Source organism: Rutidosis leptorrhynchoides, chromosome 9 (assembly GCF_046630445.1).
Source record: "Rutidosis leptorrhynchoides isolate AG116_Rl617_1_P2 chromosome 9, CSIRO_AGI_Rlap_v1, whole genome shotgun sequence".
Taxonomy (NCBI): Eukaryota; Viridiplantae; Streptophyta; class Magnoliopsida; order Asterales; family Asteraceae; genus Rutidosis; species Rutidosis leptorrhynchoides.
In genome coordinates this window covers 365607304-365630500 of record NC_092341.1, presented here as the reverse complement: position 1 = coordinate 365630500, position 23197 = coordinate 365607304, and the positions used below count along the sequence as shown (strand labels likewise).

The window sequence follows — 23197 nt, the reverse complement described above, 5'->3', positions numbered from 1 at the left end:
TCTGAATGAGGATTTTTTATTTTTATTTTAGAATGAGGTCTAGGTCTTTGGGCTCGAGTTCGGCCCAAAATATCAGGTTCTCTTCATGTTTGGTTGTAAAGTGTGATATGCTTAATTAAGGGTAAAGTCTTAGTTATATACTTTCTCAAATGTCCCGATATCGCTCATATACTCATTTACATCTCACTGTTGTCTACAAACTTTCAAAAAATGTACCAATGTTAACATTTCGTTACGAGTTACCTGCTGAACCGGTAAAGTTAATTATTTAACCTTTTTTTTTCTTCATTTTATATGTTCCGATGTCGCCCATATACTTTCAGTTGTGTTCCGATGTAGCCCATATACTTTCAGTTTCTGTTCCGATGTATCACCGACGTGTCATGACTACCAAGAAGCCACGTCATCAATTGTTTTTGTTACAGGTAAAAAAAGTATAGTGGGCGATATCGGTACATTTTTTGAAAGTTTGTAGACGATAGTGGGACGCAAATGAGTATATGAGCGACATCCAATGTTGTAAAAAACGGAAAAAACGGGGGTGTAGACGGGGTGTAGACGGATTTTGGAGTGCCCCGTCCCGTTTATACATAAAACGTTTGAAAAAACGGAAATCGGCCAAAAAACGGTCAAAAGGCGGTCAAACACGGTCCGAGACGGGAAAAAACGGGTTTTTCTGATTTTTTTCAAGGTTTTTTTTTTTTTTTTTTTTTTTTAATATTAAACGTTGTGCTTCTTTTTTTATGTTTGAAATGTTGAAGTATTTAAACATGTGTGAAATGCTTATGTTTGGAATAATGTAATGTACAATATATATATAATATATAACATTTTTATTTAAAAGTCAACGTTAGTCAACATCCGTCTAGACCTCCGTCTCGACCCCGTCTCGACCGTCTCGACCCTTTTAGGACCCGACCGTCTCGACCCCGTCTCGCGTCTTTTGCAACCTTGGCGACATCAGAACATTTGAGAAAGTATATAACAAATTTGTGGCTTTAACCTGATTAATTAATGGCTGAACATGAAGATATGTATACAACCATTATTTATATGTACACAACCAAACATACATTGTATGTTGCACTATAATACTGTAAATCATGTTGAATTGTGTACATAAAAACAATGGTTGTGGAAATATGAATCACCGTAATTAGTTAAAGGCATCACAAAATGCTTCATGATATTTAAATTCTCAGAGTTGATCACACATTTAAATTGTCAGTTTGTATAGGTACTACCGTACTACCGATCGTTATAAGTTCGAATATATAATTTTAAGTAGACAATGATTAAACTCATCAACAATTTATAATTTTTATAATTATCAATAATTAAAGAAACAAGAAGGTATTCGTTAAACACAACAGCTTGACGCAATTTCTAGTCCTGAACTTGATATCGGCATATTATTCAAATATTTATACATTTGATTTTGTATAACAATATTGTTATTGCTACAGTATTGTATAATAAAATCAAATTATAGAATCAAATTAGTAAACAATGGTTTATCGTTTTACGAAATATCGCCACTTAATTTTTAATGATAATAGCATGAAAGTTGGGCCACGGCTATTAAAGTTGGGCTTCATAAATGTAACATATATTGAACAGAAAAGAGGCCCTTGAGGGATTTTGAGTGTCGAATAGGGATGGCAATGAGCGAGAAAAAACCCGTGACCCGCGGGTACCCGTACCCATAATGGGTGGGTAATATAAAAAAAATGACCCGCGGGCACGGGTTGGGTAAAATTTTTTACCCATTGACGGGTCGTGGGCGGGTATGGGTTTATCATACCCGTCACGGGTAAAACCCAACCCGTAAACCTGTGACACCCGTTTGAATTACCCGCAGGTATACCTGTTAACCCGAATATAAATATAATTATATATATTAGTAATTATTATTATATTTTTAATACAAGTGATAATTGCACATACCCATAAGGCAGTACCAAATATAATTATATTTTTTTTATTCTTTCAATATCGACATCCCAATTCTACGAGGAGGAGGAAGAGGAGGCTACAATCAGTTTAACAATCACAAAAGGTATGTTAACAATATTTTTTCTTCAATTTAATCGAGATGTCAAATATTATGTTATCATCCTTGATTAGTAAACAAATAAATGTGAGTTCATTGAGATTTGTTGCATGTGTATTATGATCAGTTCATCACTTTGATCTGTATTTGAATAAGTAGATCACTTGTGTCATTGTGTGATTACCATGTAAGTAAATAAGCATATACAAATTTACCAATTTGCTCATGTTATATTATTTTAATAGTATAAAACGTAAAGCTAAACTAAGAGTTTTTAGCCTAACTCAAGCCTTACTATAGCAGCAGACGGAATATGATCACGAGATTTCTAGATTGCAGGCGCTTTAGTTGTGTGTGGCATAACTATTTATGGTGTTTGTAGTATTTAAGTATCTTTTGGAATCTGGATTGTATTTAGCCTGCACCTTGCTGGCCTTTGTTTGATGTATGCCTGAATTTGGACCTTGAGTAATACAAATAGCCTTTCAAAAAAATTGTTATTTTTTTAAAAACCCGCGGGTTTTAAATACCCGCGGGTAACGGGCATGGGTGAAAAACTTTACCCGTCAGCGGGTAGACGGGTCCCAACGGGTAGGGTAATCGTATTGGCGGGCGGGACGCGGGTTTATAGGACCCGTGCCCATCGCCCGCGGGTGCCATCCCTAGTGTCGAATGAACATGCCCAAATCCAACTTAGACCGTTCGTTCTACAATGGCAATTACAATGTGAAGAAAACTCTAATCGGAAGATTGTATGTGTTCTAATTGTTCTCTGCAAAACTAACGAGATATGATTGTATGAACCTGAAACTTTTTGTACCTAAAACTTCTTAATTATGAGAATCATAACGCCAATTATTAGATATTTTCGTGATGGGTTATGATAAAAAAAGTAGTACCTGTCATTCATATAAATTATAGATTATAGATATATATTACAAACGAATAGTTAAAGATGTTATCAACTTTTTTCTTTAAGAAAGTTGAGGTGATAGGAACATATCCCCTAGCTCTATCTGGACTCTTCTGTGCACATCCCTTGTTTTTTTTTTAACAAACTCAATGATTTTAGTCAAATCCAAACTCAATTAATTGATTTAAGTATAAATCTTCTTATTTCAATACTTTTTTGCTAAAAGCTTATTGCAGTTATAATCGTTTAACACATGTTTAATGTGTATAACTGTATAATACCGACTAGATGGTTGTACATCATGTATGTATAACGATCCATGATAGGCTAGTGTTTGATAGGGAAGGGTTGGAAACAATCACAAAATAATTCAGTTAAGCCGCGAATATTAGAGGATTTAGTCGGAATACTCGCTCTCCCGATAATGGTGAATCTACCTTAAAGGTGGTGGGTCCTATGACCCCATTATGTTACAAGATAACACTTAAATTGTATTTGACAGATATCATTCCATAAATTTTTAAAACTAATGTCTTTAGTAGAAGTAAACAACCATTTTTCGAGAAAAAATAATTACAAACTATCACTTAAATCGTATAGGATCCATTTACGTTGTGATTCTAGAATCACCACCGCCTCACGGGTAACACGAACACAACATAACTTTTAACTTTTACCTAGTCTATATATGTTTATGCATGTAAATATATCCACCAGATTTTGGTATATAATAAAGGCATGCTTGATTGGAATATGAATATTTCATGGCTAGAAGCTATAAAAGAATGAGTACTAATCACTTAAAAAAAGTTATAAACTTTAATGTATGGATTCTCCACCATGCAAAAAAATATATATCCTTCCATTGAATCTTTTTCACTTTATTGGACCCCAATTAACATACCACTCACATAGTGGTGACTCTATACTACACATATATGTGCATAAATGCTTTGATAAAATTCTTCCTTTTGTGTGACTTTATAAAGTCTACTTGGTTGTTCATGCATTACCTCTAATATAGGCACTGAAAAGTAGCATATCTTTCAATCATACATAATTAAGAGCACCAACAACTTGTACATTTCAAGTTGTTGCTACTATTCTTGAATGATGCCATTAAGGAAGAGTAGGTAGCAAAGAAATCTACAAAATGGGCACAAAAGTTTGTTTCAATGCCAAGATTTAAGTAGCAAGCTTATATTAAGCTTAAATATGATTTATAATCTTTAGGTAAAAGACCGACAAAAAGTCAAGTTTTTGTCGTTTTGTGAGGCTTTTCCCGACGACTTTCCGTCTTCAGCGTAAGCGTTGAGGGTAAAAATACTTTTTTATTGTAGTGTAGAAACAAACTATTATCTCAAAACTTGTGCTTATTGTATGAGAAGACATATATTTAGGCAAGTGACAAGAAGAAAAAAGAGCAAGACAATCAAATTAGCTAGTAAATACTAATAATTATAATAATACTTTTGTTATGTGGACAAATTAAGGTAAGCTGATATTTACAATGAGTGTATCTCAAATGGTGTTTAAGACAATAAAACTATTTGATATATAGATGCTATTCTACTTTGATTTGAAGCACCAAAGAACCAAAGAAAGTTATTATTCTTGTGATCAAACATTTACTTTATTGGCTCTTTGATCTTATTTGGCGACTTGCAAGACTCGAATCTGCAAGGGTCTGCTTCAATTAGCAACTGAACAACTTCATTCATGCTAGGACGAAGGGCAGCAGTCGTGCAGGTACATCGGATGGCTATACGAAGAACCTTGATGATGTCATTATTATAATACCCCGAAAGTCTCTTGTCCAAAACATCGATTGCTCCTTCTTTCGTCTCGACTTTTGTTGAAATCCAATATATGATGTTCTTGTTTTCTCCAAATTCTACCTCGACCGGCTTCTTTCCAGTTATCAGTTCCATTAGCACTACCCCAAAACTATACACGTCACATTTTGTTGTTGCTTTGCACGAGTACGCATATTCTATAATAATAATAAACAGCAAGTGAAAAAAATCATCAATCTGTTGCACAACTTAAATCGGAAGCTAAAAAGAATATTACTTAGAGGTAATTTCGACCCAGTTAGTTCTAAATGGGTCAAATCTATGCTATGTTTTATCTTTAGTTGCAGCATGTGATCAATACATAGTAAAAGAAATGACTTAGAAGGAAATGGGTCAAATAGTTAGCATGGGTTAAAATACGCCCAAAAGTGCTTTCTCAATAAACACCAAGTGAAAAAAAAAACATCAATCTGTGGCACCACTAAATTGGAAACTAAAAAGAATAGTACTCGGTGGTAATTTCGACCCAAATAGTTTTGAAAGGGTCGAATCCATGTTATGTTTAGTTGCAGCATGTGAAATGCATAGTAAAAGAAATACCTTTGAAGGAAACGGGTCGCTTTTATTATAAAAAAAGAAAAGAAAAGAAAACGGGTCAAATGGGTTAGAAGGGGTTAAAAGATGCCCAAAAGTGCTTTCTCAATAAATACATAAATCCTCCTAAATCATTTATTCTGGATATCAATACTAATGCAATCAGATAGCAGCTTTCATGATAAGTATGTATAGACAAAAAGCGCTCCTATCATTGTATCAACCTGACCCAATCTGTAACAAATATCCAATCAATTTATAAAAAAAAATAAAAAATAAAAGTTTGTTAAAAAGTGTACCTGGTGCTAAGTAACCATATGAGCCTGCAACAACAGTGGTGGTTGAGTCCTTCCCTCTAGCCCTTAAAACTTTCGCTATGCCGAAATCAGCAACTTTCGGTAAAAAGTTTACGTCTAAAAGAATATTTGTAGACTTAATGTCTCGATGAATAATCGGTGGCATCAAATCATGGTGCAAATAGGCTAACCCTTGCGCAACACCGAGCGCAATCTGATGCCTAGTTGGCCAATCTAACAAACATTTACCTCTATGAAGTGCATCCCAAAGGTTCCCATTTGGCATATATTCATACACCAACAAATTACAATCAAAACCCGAAAAATAGCAAAATAATTTCACTATATTCTTATGCCTTATGTTTCCTAAAGTCTCGACTTCCGTTTTCAGCTCCCGGTTTATAATCAACTGATCATCAGACGATTCGTCTTTCGTTTTTTGACTCCAAAGTCGCTTAACTGCAACAACTTCACCGTTGCTAAGATCGATCTTGTAAACGGTACCGGACCCACCATGTCCGACCACATTCTTATCAACCATTGCTTCAACTATTTCATCTTGATCGAAACTTATTCGATGAAAGCTTTTTACGTTGTACGAAAAATAAGACGACGACCATGTTTCTTCGTGTTTTAAAACGTCTCCTTCTTTACTAAACCATTTTCGAAGAAACAAAATACCTCCTAGTAAAATGATCCCGACCGAAACAACGATAACCCATACGTAATTAACTTTCTTTTGATTGTAATTTTCCGAACACATGGAGATATTTTGATTCGATAAACTAGGATTCTCAGAAACACAAAGTTTAGGGTTTCCTAAAAAGCTTTCTAACTGTCCTCCTTTAATGAAAGAAACAGGTATCGGTCCCGAAAGCTGATTATACGAAAAGTTCATCGAACTTGGAAGCAAATCACAAAGGCTTTCAGGGATCGAACCGGTTAGATCATTTCTCGAAAGATCAAGAACATTCAAAGATGTTAACGAAGAAAGCGAATTCGGTATGTAAGAATCGAGCTTGTTTCCTTGCAGCAAGAGCAGATTTAACCGTTTCAAACGGCCGATTTCAGAAGGTATTGGACCGAAAATCAGATTGTTACTTAAATCAATCTTAACTAAGTTAAAAAGATGTGAAATTTCAAAAGGTATAACTCCAGAAATATTGTTACTTTGCAAGAACAATTCAGATAAGTTTCTTGCATTCCCAATCGATTTAGGGACCGAACCCGAAAAAAAGTTATAACTCAAATCGATAATCGAAACAGAGGGCAGTCCTAGAACACCTTCTGGTATAGTTCCAGATAAACGATTCGAACTAAGTCGAAAACGTACTAAAGACACACAATTCGAATAACTTTCAGGCAACACACCGGAAAACATATTATCAAGTGCTAACAAGTAAACCAACTTACCTCCACTACATATCTCCGGCGGCAACTCACCGGTCAACTTATTTTCCGACAAGTCAAACAGCACTAAAGGCGAAAATCTCCCTAAATTCCTTGGAACATCACCGGTTAAATAGTTGCTGTAAATCGACAACATCTTCAACGTCTTCGAATCCTCGAGGACACGTGGAATGTTTCCGGTGAGACTGTTGTTGTACATCTGTAATACTTCCAAGTTCGGTAACCGACAAACGGATTCCGGCAAACTTCCGGTTAACTTGTTAACGGACAAATCGATATCGGTTAGACCGGTTAGATTACCGAGCTCGTCCGGTATGTTTCCGACGAGCCCGTTGTAGTAAAGTTCAAGCTGTTGCAGGTTTTTTAACAAACCGATTTCTTTCGGGACCGGGCCCACGAGATAATTGCCGCTTAATTCAAGATCAACAAGTGACGTCATGTTCCCGATTGTTTTCGGGATCGAACCGCTTACCATGCAAGTACTCAAGATCATGGATTTGAGTTTTTTCAGTTTATAAATATCATCTGGTAATCTCCATAGATCAAAACCTCCGTTTTCGTTGAAATTGATTACTTCAAGATTAGTGAGGTTTATGAATGATACAGGAAACTTTCCGGTGAAAGAACATGATGATAAATCGAGTAACCGGAGAGATATCATCGGAGAAAAGTCGGGTAGTTTTCCGGTGAGGCTTGTGTGTGTCATGTTGAGTTCTTCAAGTAGTGAGCAGTTAGTGATAGTGTATGGAAAGTTACCATGAATATCATTGTGTCCAACATTTAAGGTTTTAAGTTGTGGAAGGTAAGAACATATGTTTTCAGGGAATTGGCCTGATAAGTTTGAGCCCGAAAGATCGATTTTAACGACGTAACCGTTACGGTTACATGTTATACCGGTGTAGTTGCATACGTTGATTCCGTTCCAATTGTTAAAAGAGTTGGAAAGAGAGGTTTTTATGAGTGTGAAGAAGGCAGTTTGATTTGGTGTTGTGGTTGTTGCATTGGAGCTTGAAATTAGTGATAGAAGAAATATAAGATAGAAGATGAAATGATAGTGAAAATCCATTTGAGGAATGGTTAAAAATAAAGTGAAAAATATGAAGAAAACAAAAGTGTTGAAGTTATGGTTGGTGATATGGAGAACAAGAGGTGGTGAAGAGAAGATGATATTTAAATGGAATGATTGGTTAAATCATTTGGAGGTGATAGAGCTTTTTGTACATGATTTGGGCCTATCAACTTTATGACAAATATGTGTTTGGCCCATATCCAAAACAGTATGCAGAGTGAATAACTTCAGTTAAAATGCTCTTATTTCGTAAAGTATTTAACACTATGTCTTTAAAAAATTGTAATTGCAAAAATGTTATCTTATCACGTATCACGCCCGGTGCATATCTTTTGACTGTCTGTATCTTTTGACTTGTAGCTCTGATTTATTCACTGTAAACAATTTAAAAAACAGTGATTAAATCGGAGCTACGAGTCAATGAATACGTCCATTTAAAGTTTTGGTGGAACTCACAGCACGCACCGTGCGCGGTGTGCTTTGTGTGGTGTGTGTGGCGAGATTAATAGGTTGTCTCGATGAATATCTTTTTTAACACACCACGCACGGCCTTGGCCGTGTCGTGCGTGATGCGTGGGTTAGAGGGCATTTACATATACGGTTTTTTAAAGATATATTGTTAAGCACTTTACGAAATGAGGTGATTTTAACTAATTTCCCAGAATACTCTATATGAGTCAACATGAAAATCATGGTTATTTATTTGGAACAATTATTATTTTTAATTTTTCTTTTTAATAAATTATATCATTTCAAGATAGTCTAATAGTTATTAGAGCACCGATTTCCTTACAATATAACACATGTTCAATCTAATTAGTTGTATATCTTAGGTGGTTAGACAAAAAGGTCCGAAACAATCACGAGAATAATCCGGTTAGACTGCATATGTCCGAATAAATTACTCTTATTTTCTCAAGTAGCTAGATTTAATACTTTTAATAAATCTTTTTATTTCTTTTGTTAATTAATAATGCGAGACGAGTTGCTACACGTAGCGTTTGTTATCGTGTATTTAATATAATCATTGACGGGTATGTACACTTGCATATTTGATAGTGGTCCATAGAAGCAAGTTTGGCTATAAAGTAGCTTTATGTTATACCCTCCCACTAAATGTTATAGAATAACAATAAGTGCAAAATCCTGTCCTTTACATATATATTGATGCCATATTTTGTCCATGAACTGCATCAGATACTTGCTACCACTTGCTGTTTGATAGCTCATCCGGTCCTCAAACGATATTATTCCTACTGATATTTAGTGATATTCTGAAGAAGTGCACGAAGATCCTCACTGGTCGATTGATATAACTTTATATGGTACGCGCGCAGTGCGCTGCACAACATTATTCGTCATAAAACAAATTAAGTAGTGTAAGATACTCTTAAGTCTAAATTAGTACCATACCTTGAACATAGGGGTTGTATACATTTGCTTACAGAGATTGTTGAGCAAGTATTTTCGTCAAAAGTAAACCTGCCTCCATACACTTTTTTTTGGCTTAAACATCTCATGTTCACCCATTCGCTATTTTATTAGTGTGCATTAACCACTTTTGCATAGCTCAAGTGACTACCGAATTCTCAATGAAGTAGGAGATCTGGGTTCAATTCTTGATAATGCTCAAGATTGAGGCTCCTGACTAGAGGGGGCGTCAATGTGCGCAATTCACCCGGGTTACGGGTCTCGTCGCTCGGGGGGCTCGTCACTTGGGGGTTTTATTCGCTGGTGGAGACCCAATGTCGTTACCGTTAGAGAGGTTTACTCTGTTTTGGATATGATTCAGAGATGAAATTAAAAATAAGCGTTTACTACTATGGTAGTTAACATATTTATATTTCATTCAACACAACATGTCATTTACAACATGACATTTAGAAGTTACAAATAAACGTGTTAAGTGATTCAATCACAACATTTCATTAAAAAGCAATCAAACACAACTTTGGTGGTGTTGTTACACCGGATCGAAAAAAGATTATCTTAAGTTAATCTTCTATTTCCAAATTTGGCATGCTCTTAAATTGGTGATAAATTTACATCATAATTCATAAACTTCGCCATTAAGCAGTTGCACTATATGCATCTTACTTTTGTATTATGAAAGTTGCACTAGATGCATCTTACTTTTGTATTTTTTCAACTTTCGACCTACGAAGTAACATTTGAAGCAGTTAAGAAGTTGCAAACATAAAAAATGCTTGTGACGTTTACCTAAACTTTAGATGAACAACATAAGACTTCCTTCACATGTTTGACTTATTTCTGAGTTGGGGCCATTTGAAAATGGTTTCCATTAACTACAAATGTCAACGTGTACTATATACAAAAACCTGTACGGAAGGTTTTCTGGTCAGTTTCCCGCAAGTGGTTAATTTAGAATTGCAGTTTTATTCTCATTGGCCTGGAGTTAAAAGAATCTAAAGTCAGGACCATTTTTCCATATAAACATTAGAGTAAGACAAAGCACAAGTTTAAACATTCCTATTCCTATTCCTATTTATAATATCAAAAAAGTTGTGTCAAAATAACAAAAAAAAAAAAAAAGAAGAAGATGGACAGGCATTAAGGTGTATTTCATCAATTTGTAAATTTTTTAAATATCAGAATTTGTAATTTGTATTTTTTTTTTTTTTGACAGCGATTAGGATCACCCGAGGGGGACTAAACCACTCGTTGCGATCATCTTCGGTTTCGACTATGCCGATGCAGCGATAATAACCCCGCCCCCATCGCTGCCCGGGAGGAAACCTTGAAACCGATCCAAGGGCACGGCCAAGTAAAACCCCCTCCCCTTCATGGCAGAGATGAAATTGTGTTTTTAATATGTAGTCAACGGGGGTCGAACTCCAGACCTCCCTTAAAGGAGGCAGACCACCAACCGCTGGACCACATCACAACTTCTTAATTTGTATTTAATACTATTAAAATACGTATATTATAAAGTTAATTATCGGATTTAATTAATAAGTACTCGCATTAATTATAAATATTAATTTCTAATAAGATTCCGACTTAATTAACTATCGATTAACGTGTGTCATGGCACACATTAATAAAGCCCATATATACATGATTTGGAAAATTATGAGTTGCTTGTCAGTTGTTCCACAATGGGAGAATATAAGATGGTCCTCTGCTTTTGAAAAATATTCATTCAAACCTAATCAATAGTGAGTAGTAGCTTCATATATTGTTCGATTAAGTAGCGAACTGAGTAGAGACTTTACTTTAGGTTCGTACATGTGGTTTCCAATACGTCAAAAATGGTAGCTTGTTGAGTTGTCGTTGAACTATTTATCCCACACTAACGAGCTAAGCATGCTTATTCAATCTACTATCATTCCTCCTAATGCATATTTATTAATCAAGTCAAATCGATCTTTTTAAAATTCGTAGTCCTGTTGTTTTAGTTTATTTGGTAATCGAACTTTTGATTTCGCTAGTACTTGACTCGCATGTGAAATCGTTATTGAAGTTGGGGTTTGCTGAGCCTGATGTTCATATGGTTTTAGTCTAAGAACTTATTTTTCACTAGCTAGTGCAAGTAGAAAAAAACAACTTATAAAAGGGATACGTATTCTTATAAAATTTGGACAGTTTGTTATTTTTGTTAAAATATTATCAATAATCTGCAAAAATACAAATGAAAATATGGAGATTGTAACATATGAGATATGTACAAATGGTCGAATTTTAGGTCATTTAGGGGAATATATATGTATCAAAATGGGTAGAGTCTACTAAATAATGAGATTCCAAAGCAAATATACCCACTCGTGATAATTATCAATAAACTGTTATAATATCTTTACTATACAAGTATCCTAAAAGTCAAGATATGTATCCTCTAAAGTCCAAGATTTGAATGATCAATTATATTACTCCAAATCTTTATACTGTTCCTCATTTGAAAAATGAACATGAATAGCATTTGTATAGTGATTCTTGTAGTATAAATATGCATACAATTGTAAGCATCTGATGCACTCATTCATATATTATATACAAGTCTTATCTTTTACTCTTCACTCAAATCTTATATAATGAAAAAGTTTGTAGTTAATTAGGCCACTAAAAGTAGTTATAAATTACTAAATCACAACACGTTATTAGCACGAAGTGCTCCGTATAATCAAAATTTATCTAAGCAAGCACAAGTCACTAATCAAGGTAAGAAATTCTTTAACGATATCTTCTATTATTTATTAGTAAGGTAAATATTATTATCATCATAAGTAAAATTATATTTATGTAATCTAACTTTTATTAACTTCACTAACATTTATATTTATGTTATTAACTTCACTAACATTTATATTTATGTTATTTAAGTTATATATGGTTGGTTATACCGTCTGAATTATATTTATGTACTCTAACTTTTATTAACTTCACTAACATTTATATTTATGTTATTAACTTCACTAACATTTATATTTATGTTATTTAAGTTATATATGGTCGGTTATACCGCCTGAATTATATTTATGTAATCTAACTCTTATTAACGTCACTAATATTTATATTTATGTTATCTAACATTTATGATTACTTATGCAATTAAACATTATTTATTTCATGCATACTAATGTTTATTCTTAAAATTTATTATTTATGCATAATATGTTTATTCTCTTAATCTTCGTATTTATACTAAACGTATTTATACTAAATGTATTTATAGTAATCGTATTTGTACTCATAAAATTCTTTTATTAAAATTATTATCAATACAACGAGTACATAACAGTCGTTAACGTCAACTAACGACGTTACAACGGTCATATATACATAACGGTTGTTAACGTCAACTGACGACGTTACAACGACTATATTTTTCAAATATAAAATAAACATCTCCGTTTTCACATTTTCACAAATCAATCTTCATTTTCTCAGATTACCACTCTCAAAAAGTTTTTTGTAAAGATGATTCACACAAGGATGATTTTTCCTATTGTATTGGTCATACTAACTATCATCATCGTTGCTAATATACCACGGGGTGAACCTATATTCTATCCTTCTCTTGTGATTTTATCATTTGTAATCATGCCATTATTCTGTTGTTTGTTACTTATGAATTTAAAATGATTCTAATTTCATTTTATTATCTGTCTATGAATATAAGTTGATTATGATTATAATTTATGTTGTTCATCTTTTTGATAATAGAAAATGTCGAATTTGAAAAGGCTTAAATTTGCTCATTTAGAATTAAGTGGGAACAACTACTTAACATGGGTTATGAATGTAGAAAAATATCTCGAATCAATCGGTATTTTAGAAATCCTGAATGAAAATAACAATTGTTCCGAACAAGAGAAAGCAATAGCAAGTATTATTCTTAGCAAACATATTGATGAGTCCTTAGAATCTACATATTATATGATCGAAGATCCAAGTGTATTATGGAAAATACTCAAAGATAGATACGATATTAATTATCAAGAAATAACGGTGATCCATGAAAGAATAAAATTGAAGATATTAGTAGACGATCTTATAAGAATCCCGGAGATTCTTATTAATGATCTGGTAATGTGGATCATCAGTCTAGTATTTCTTGAATACATAAACATCTTGTTTAGCTCTACAAATAAGTCCTAAAAGAAAAGAAAACGAGAGTGAATCTATTGAAAAATCTTGATTAAATAAACCCTGAGCTACCTTGAGACTTGAATGGTTTGAATTTTCTAAGATGCCTAGCTTGTTATGTATCACTCATAAATAAATGGTTTTAGACCATAACGCATATGTTTATTAAGTGTTATCTTTTATGTACTTCAGATTGTAACTTGTTTGCAGGTAATATAATTTGATTATCTTGCTAAAATATAACTCATTATTTGCTTATCTTATTTGAAGTTTTAGTATGAATCCTGCTGAAATACAACATCAATTAAATGGTAAAGACCTATGTATTGCAGATAGTGTTAACATACACACTATGATCAAATCTAAGAAATATTTCATTGATTTAAATCAAATGAAGGAATTATAAATACTATATCAGATCTTGCAAACTTGATATAAGGAACGGAAAAGGCAAAAATTCATATTACCAAATGGTACGAATTTTCTGATAAACAATGCTTTGTTTTCTCCCAAATCAAAGAGAAATTTGTTAAGTTTCTATGATATATATCATAATGGATATGATTATCAGTCAATGATAACCGAAAATGAGAAATACCTATGTAGCACCGAAAGGCGCATATGATGAAAAGTGCATATAATGAAAAGCACAACGCATATGATAAAAAGCGCATATGATGAAAAGCGCATATGATTAAAAGCGCATATGATGAAAAGTGCATATAATGAAAAGCGCAGCGCATATGATTAAAAGCGCAGCGCATATGATTAAAAGCGCAGTGCATATGATTAAAAGCGCATATGATGAAAAGTGCATATAATGAAAAGCACATCACATATGATTAAAAGCGCAGCGCATATGATTAAAAGCGCATATGATGAATAGCGCATATGAGGAAAAGCGCAGCGCATATGATTAAAAGCGCATATGGTGAAAAGGATATATAATGAAAAGCGCATATGGTGATTAATGAAAAAGCACATATGGTGACTAATGAAAAGCACATATGGTGATTAATGAAAAGCACATATGGTGATTAATGAAAAGAATATTGAGAAAGAATCACCATTGTTTCTTGAAAGAATTCAAGGTTATATATATATGAACCAATTCATCCATCATATGGACCATTTTGATATTTCATGGTTCTAATAGACGCATCTAGCGGATGGTCTCATGTTTGTGTGTTATCAAGCCATAATATGGCATTTGCAAAGTTTCTTGCACAAATTATTAAATTGAGAACACATTATTCTGATTACACCATTAAAAGGATGAGACTTGATAATGCTGGTGAGTTAACATCTCAAGCATTTAATGATTATTATATGTCTACAGGGATTGTTGTTGAACATTCATTTGCTCATGTGCATACACAAAATTGGTTTAGCTGAATCAATAAATAAACGCTTGCAGCTAATAACTAGACAATTGGTAATGAGTACAAAACTCTCAATATTTATATGGGGACATGTAAATTTACATGATGCGATATTAATTGGCATTAAACCAAGTGCAAGTCATAAATATTCTCCATTACCAACTTAATTTTGGTCGAGAGCCAAATATTATCCATCTTAGAACATTTGGTTGTGCGGTTTATGTTCCTATCCCACCACCACAATGAAATGTCCCGTTCTTATTGATTAAAAACGTTCCATATTAATTGATTTTGTTGCGAGGTTTTGACCTCTATATGAGACGTTTTTCAAAGACTGCATTCATTTTTAAAACAAACCATAACCTTTATTTCATAGATAAAGGTTTTAAAAAGCTTTACGTAGATTATCAAATAATGATAATCTAAAATATCCTGTTTACACACGACCATTACATAATGGTTTACAATACAAATATGTTACAACAAAATAAGTTTCTTGAATGCAGTTTTTACACAATATCATACAAGCATGGACTCCAAATCTCGTCCTTATTTAAGTATGCGACAGCGGAAGCTCTTAATAATCACCTGAGAATAAACATGCTTAAAACGTCAACAAAAATGTTGGTGAGTTATAGGTTTAACCTATATATATCAAATCATAATAATAGACCACAAGATTTCATATTTCAATACACATCCCATACATAGAGATAAAAATCATTCATATGGTGAACACCTGGTAACCGACATTAACAAGATGCATATATAAGAATATCCCCATCATTCCGGGACACCCTTCGGATATGATATAAATTTCGAAGTACTAAAGCATCCGGTACTTTGGATGGGGTTTGTTAGGCCCAATAGATCTATCTTTAGGATTCGCGTCAATTAGGGTGTCTGTTCCCTAATTCTTAGATTACCAGACTTAATAAAAAGGGGCATATTCGATTTCGATAATTCAACCATAGAATGTAGTTTCACGTACTTGTGTCTATTTTGTAAATCATTTATAAAACCTGCATGTATTCTCATCCCAAAAATATTAGATTTTAAAAGTGGGACTATAACTCACTTTCACAGATTTTTACTTCGTCGGGAAGTAAGACTTGGTCACTGGTTGATTCACGAACCTATAACAATATATACATATATATCAAAGTATGTTCAAAATATATTTACAACACTTTTAATATATTTTGATGTTTTAAGTTTATTAAGTCAGCTGTCCTCGTTAGTAACCTACAACTAGTTGTCCACAGTTAGATGTACAGAAATAAATCGATAAATATTATCTTGAATCAATCCACGACCCAGTGTATACGTATCTCAGTATTGATCACAACTCAAACTATATATATTTTGGAATCAACCTCAACCCTGTATAGCTAACTCCAACATTCACATATAGAGTGTCTATGGTTGTTCCGAAATATATATAGATGTGTCGACATGATAGGTTGAAACATTGTATACGTGTCTATGGTATCTCAATATTACATAATATACAACACAAGTTGATTAAGTTATGGTTGGAATAGATTTGTTACCAATTTTCACGTAGCTAAAATGAGAAAAATTATCCAATCTTGTTTTACCCATAACTTCTTCATTTTAAATCCGTTTTGAGTGAATCAAATTGCTATGGTTTCATATTGAACTCTATTTTATGAATCTAAACAGAAAAAGTATAGGTTTATAGTCGAAAAAATAAGTTACAAGTCGTTTTTGTAAAGGTAGTCATTTCAGTCGAAAGAACGACGTCTAGATGACCATTTTAGAAAACATACTTCCACTTTGAGTTTAACCATAATTTTTGGAAATAGTTTCATGTTCATAATAAAAATCATTTTCTCAGAATAACAACTTTTAAATCAAAGTTTATCATAGTTTTTAATTAACTAACCCAAAACAGCCCGCGGTGTTACTACGACGGCGTAAATTCGGTTTTACGGTGTTTTTCGTGTTTCCAGGTTTTAAATTATTAAGTTAGCCTATCATATAGATATAGAACATGTGTTTAGTTGATTTTAAAAGTCAAGTTAGAAGGATTAACTTTTGTTTGCGAACAAGTTTAGAATTAACTAAACTATGTTCTAGTGATTACAAGTTTAAACCTTCGAATAAGATAGCTTTATATGTATGAATCGAATGATGTTATGAATATCATTACTACCTTAAGTTCCTTGGATAAACCTACTGGAAAAGAGAAAAATGGATCTAGCTTCAACGGATCCTTGGATGGCTCGAAGTTCTTGAAGCAGAATCATGACACGAAAACAAGTTCAAGTAAGATCATCACTTGAAATAAGATTGTTATAGTTATAGAAATTGAACCAAAGTTTGAATATGATTATTAACTTGTATTAGAATGATAACCTACTGTAAGAAACAAAGATTTCTTGAGGTTGGATGATCACCTTACAAGATTGGAAGTGAGCTAGCAAACTTGAAAGTATTCTTGATTTTATGTAACTAGAACTTGTAGAATATATGAAGAACACTTAGAACTTGAAGATAGAACTTGAGAGAGATCAATTAGATGAAGAAAATTGAAGAATGAAAGTGTTTGTAGGTGTTTTTGGTCGTTGGTGTATGGATTAGATATAAAGGATATGTAATTTTATTTTCATGTAAATAAGTCATGAATGATTACTCATATTTTTGTAATTTTATGAGATATTTCTTGCTAGTTGCCAAATGATGGTTCCCACATGTGTTAGGTGACTCACATGGGCTGCTAAGAGCTGATCATTGGAGTGTATATACCAATAGTACATACATCTAAAAGATGTGTATTGTACGAGTACGAATACGGGTGCATACGAGTAGAATTGTTGATGAAACTGAACGAGGATGTAATTGTAAGCATTTTTGTTAAGTAGAAGTATTTTGATAAGTGTATTGAAGTCTTTCAAAAGTGTATAAATACATATTAAAACACTACATGTATATACATTTTAACTGAGTCGTTAAGTCATCGTTAGTCGTTACATGTAAGTGTTGTTTTGAAACCTTTAGGTTAACGATCTTGTTAAATGTTGTTAACCCAATGTTTATAATATCAAATGAGATTTTAAATTATTATATTATCATGATATTATCATGTATGAATATCTCTTAATATGATATATATACATTAAATGTCTTTACAACGATAATCGTTACATATATGTCTCGTTTAAAAATCATTAAGTTAGTAGTCTTGTTTTTACATATGTAGTTCATTGTTAATATACTTAATGATATGTTTACTTATCATAGTATCATGTTAACTATATATATATATATCCATATATATGTCATCATATAGTTTTTACAAGTTTTAACGTTCGTGAATCACCGGTCAACTTGGGTGGTCAATTGTCTATATGAAACATATTTCAATTAATCAAGTCTTAACAAGTTTGATTGCTTAACATGTTGGAAACATTTAATCATGTAAATATCAATCTCAATTAATATATATAAACATGGAAAAGTTCGGGTCACTACAGTACCTACCCGTTAAATAAATTTCGTCCCGAAATTTTAAGCTGTTGAAGGTGTTGACGAATCTTCTGGAAATAGATGCGGGTATTTCTTCTTCATCTGATCTTCACGTTCCCAGGTGAACTCGGGTCCTCTACGAGCATTCCATCGAACCTTAACAATTGGTATCTTGTTTTGCTTAAGTCTTTTAACCTCACGATACATTATTTCGACGGGTTCTTCGATGAATTGAAGTTTTTCGTTGATTTGGATTTCATCTAACGGAATAGTGAGATCTTCTTTAGCAAAACATTTCTTCAAATTCGAGACGTGGAAAGTGTTATGTACAGTCGCGAGTTGTTGAGGTAACTCAAGTCGGTAAGCTACTGGTCCGACACGATCAATAATCTTGAATGGTCCAATATACCTTGGATTTAATTTCCCTCGTTTACCAAATCGAACAACGCCTTTCCAAGGTGCAACTTTAAGCATGACCATCTCTCCAATTTCAAATTCTATATCTTTTCTTTTAATGTCAGCGTAGCTCTTTTGTCGACTTTGGGCGGTTTTCAACCGTTGTTGAATTTGGATGATCTTCTCGGTAGTTTCTTGTACAATCTCCGGACCCGTAATCTGTCTATCCCCCACTTCACTCCAACAAATCAGAGACCTGCACTTTCTACCATAAAGTGCTTCAAACGGTGCCATCTCAATGCTTGAATGGTAGCTGTTGTTGTAGGAAAATTCTGCTAACGGTAGATGTCGATCCCAACTTTTTCCGAAATCAATAACACATGCTCGTAGCATGTCTTCAAGCGTTTGTATCGTCCTTTTGCTCTGCCCATCAGTTTGTGGATGATAGGCAGTACTCATGTCTAGACGAGTTCCTAATGCTTGCTGTAATGTCTGTCAGAATCTTGAAATAAATCTGCCATCCCTATCAGAGATAATAGAGATTGGTATTCCATGTCTGGAGACGACTTCCTTCAAATACAGTCGTGCTAACTTCTTCATCTTGTCATCTTCTCTTATTGGCAGGAAGTGTGCTGATTTGGTGAGACGATCAACTATTACCCAAATAGTATCAATACTACTTGCAGTCCTTGGCAATTTAGTGATGAAATCCATGGTAATGTTTTCCCATTTCCATTTCGGGATTTCGGGTTGTTGAAGTAGACCTGATGGTTTCTGATGCTCAGCTTTGACCTTAGAACACGTCAAACATTCTCCTACGTATTTAGCAACATTGGCTTTCATACCAGGCCACCAAAAATGTTTCTTGAGATCCTTGTACATCTTCCCCGTTCCAGGATGTATTGAGTATCTGGTTTTATGAGCTTCTCTAAGTACCATTTCTCTCATATCTCCAAATTTTGGTACCCAAATCCTTTCAGCCCTATACCGGGTTCCGTCTTCCCGAATATTAAGATGCTTCTCTGATCCTTTGGGTATTTCATCCTTTAAATTTCCCTTTTTTTAAAACTCCTTGTTACGCCTCCTTTATTTGAGTAGTAAGGTTATTATGAATCATTATATTCATAGATTTTACTCGAATGGGTTCTCTGTCCTTCCTGCTCAAGGCATCGGCTACCACATTTGCTTTCCCCGGGTGGTAACGAATCTCAAAGTCGTAATCATTCAATAATTCAATCCACCTACGCTACCTCATATTCAGTTGTTTCTGATTAAATATGTGTTGAAGACTTTTGTGGTCGGTATATATAATAATTTTGACCCCATATAAGTAGTGCCTCCAAGTCTTTAATGCAAAAACAACCGCGCCTAATTCTAAATCATGCGTCGTATAATTTTGTTCGTGAATCTTCAATTGTCTAGACGCATAAGCAATCACCTTCGTTCGTTGCATTAATACACAACCGAGACCTTGCTTTGATGCATCACAATAAATCACAAAATCATCATTCCCTTCAGGCAATGACAATATAGGTGTCGTAGTTAGCTTTTTCTTCAATAACTGAAACGCTTTCTCTTGTTCATCATTCCATTCAAATTTCTTCCCTTTATGCGTTAATGCAGTCAAGGGTTTTGCTATTCTGGAAAAGTCTTGGATGAACCTTCTGTAGTAACCAGCTAGTCCTAAAAACTGGCGTATGTGTTTCAGAGTTTTCGGGGTTTCCCACTTTTCAACAGTTTCTATCTTTGCCGGATCCACCTTAATACCTTCTTTGTTCACTATGTGACCGAGGAATTGAACTTCTTCCAACCAAAATGCACACTTTGAAAACTTAGCGTACAATTCTTCCTTCCTCAATACTTCTAACACCTTTCTCAAATGTTCACCGTGTTCTTGGTCATTCTTTGAGTAAATAAGTATGTCATCAATGAAAACAATGACAAACTTGTCAAGGTATGGTCCACACACTCGGTTCATAAGGTCCATGAACATAGCTGGTGCATTAGTTAAACCAAACGGCATGACCATAAACTCGTAATGACCGTAACGTGTTCTGAAAGCAGTCTTTGGAATATCATCTTCTTTCACCCGCATTTGATGATACCCGGAACATAAGTCAATCTTTGAATAAACAGATGAGCCTTGTAGTTGATCAAATAAGTCGTCGATTCTCGGTAGTGGGTAGCGGTTCTTGATGGTAAGTTTGTTCAACTCTCGGTAGTCGATACACAACCTGAATGTACCATCTTTCTTCTTGACAAACAAAACAGGAGCTCCCCACGGTGATGTGCTTGGTCGAATGAAACCACGCTCTAAAAGTTCTTGTAATTGGCTTTGCAGTTCTTTCATCTCGCTGGGTGCGAGTCTGTAAGGAGCACGAGCTATTGGTGCAGCTCCTGGTACAAGATCTATTTGAAATTCAACGGATCGATGTAGGGGTAATCCCGGTAATTCTTTCGGAAATACATCGGGAAATTCTTTTGCAATGGAACATCATTGATGCTCTTTTCTTCAGTTTGTACTTTCTCGACGTGTGCTAGAACAGCATAGCAACCTTTTCTTATTAGTTTTTGTGCCTTCAAATTACTAATAAGATGTAGCTTCGTGTTGCCCTTTTCTCCGTACACCATTAAGGGTTTTCCTTTTTCTCGTATAATGCGAATTGCATTTTTGTAACAAACGATCTCTGCTTTCACTTCTTTCAACCAGTCCATACCGATTATCACATCAAAACTCCCTAACTCTACTGGTATCAAATCAATCTTAAATGTTTCGCTAACCAGTTTAATTTCTCGATTCCGACATATATTATCTGCTGAAATTAATTTACCATTTGCTAATTCGAGTAAAAATTTACTATCCAACGGCGTCAATGGACAACTTAATTTAGCACAAAAATCTCTACTCATATAGCTTCTATCCGCACCCGAATCAAATAAAACGTAAGCAGATTTATTGTCAATAAGAAACGTACCCGTAACAAGCTCCGGGTCTTCCTGTGCCTCTACCGCATTAATATTGAAAACTCTTCCGCGGCCTTGTCCATTCGTGTTCTCCTGGTTCGGGCAATTTCTAATAATGTGGCCCGGTTTTCCACATTTATAACAAACTACATTGGCATAACTTGCTCCGACACTACTTGCTCCGCCATTACCGACACCATTTGTTCCTTTCGTTCTATTAACCCCTGGTCCATAGACCTCACACTTCGCCGCGCTATGACCATTTCTTTTACACTTGTTGCAAAATTTGGTGCAGAACCCCGAGTGATACTTTTCACACCTTTGGCATAGCTGCTTTTGATTGTTGTTGTTGTTGCGGTTATTATTGTTATTGGGATGATTGTTGTAGTTCCTGTTGTTGTTGTTGTTGTTGTTGTTGTTGTTGTTGGGCCGTTGTAGTTGCGATTGATGTTGCGATTGTTGGGATAATTATTGCGATTATTGTTGTAATTGTTGTTGTTGTTGTATTGGTGATTCTCATCACCGTTTTCCTCCCACTTTCTTTTGACTTGCTTCACATTGGCCTCTTCAGCAGTCTGTTCTTTAATTCTTTCTTCAATCTGGTTCACTAGTTTGTGAGCCATTCTACATGCCTGTTGTATGGAGGCGGGCTCGTGTGAACTTATATCTTCTTGGATTCTTTCCGGTAATCCTTTCACAAACGCGTCGATCTTCTCTTCCTCATCTTCGAATGCTCCCGGACACAATAGGCACAATTCTGTGAATCGTCTTTCGTACGTGGTAATATCAAATCCTTGGGTTTGTAACCCTCTAAGTTCTGTCTTGAGCTTATTGACCTCGGTTCTGGGACGGTACTTCTCGTTCATCAAGTGCTTGAATGCTGACCACGGTAGTGCGTACGCATCGTCTTATCCCACTTGCTCTAGATAGGTATTCCACCATGTTAACGCAGAACCTGTGAAGGTATGCGTAGCGTACTTCACTTTGTCCTCTTCAGTACACTTACTTATGGCAAACACCAATTCGACCTTCTCAGTCCACCGTTTCAATCCAATCGGTCCTTCGGTTCCATCAAATTCCAAAGGTTTGCAGGCAGTGAATTCTTTGTAGGTGCATCCTACACAATTTCCTGTACTGCTAGATCCAAGGTTATTGTTGGTATGTAGCGCAGCCTGTACTGCGGCTATGTTTGAAGCTAGAAAAGTACGGAATTCCTCTTCATTCA

At 34.4% G+C, this 23197-nt stretch overlaps 1 protein-coding gene across 1 annotated transcript; it reads right to left on the bottom strand.

Annotated features, from left to right (window-relative positions):
• Nucleotides 1-4390: 4390 nt before the first annotated feature.
• On the bottom strand, nt 4391-8179 carry LOC139865948 (receptor protein-tyrosine kinase CEPR1). Its single transcript, XM_071854070.1, has 2 exons — nt 5656-8179; nt 4391-4959 (listed from the first exon to the last, which is right to left on the bottom strand). The coding sequence occupies exons 1-2, from the start codon at nt 8126-8128 to the stop codon at nt 4595-4597; spliced, it is 2838 nt and encodes a 945-aa protein (XP_071710171.1). The 5' UTR covers nt 8129-8179; the 3' UTR covers nt 4391-4594.
• Nucleotides 8180-23197: the final 15018 nt, after the last annotated feature.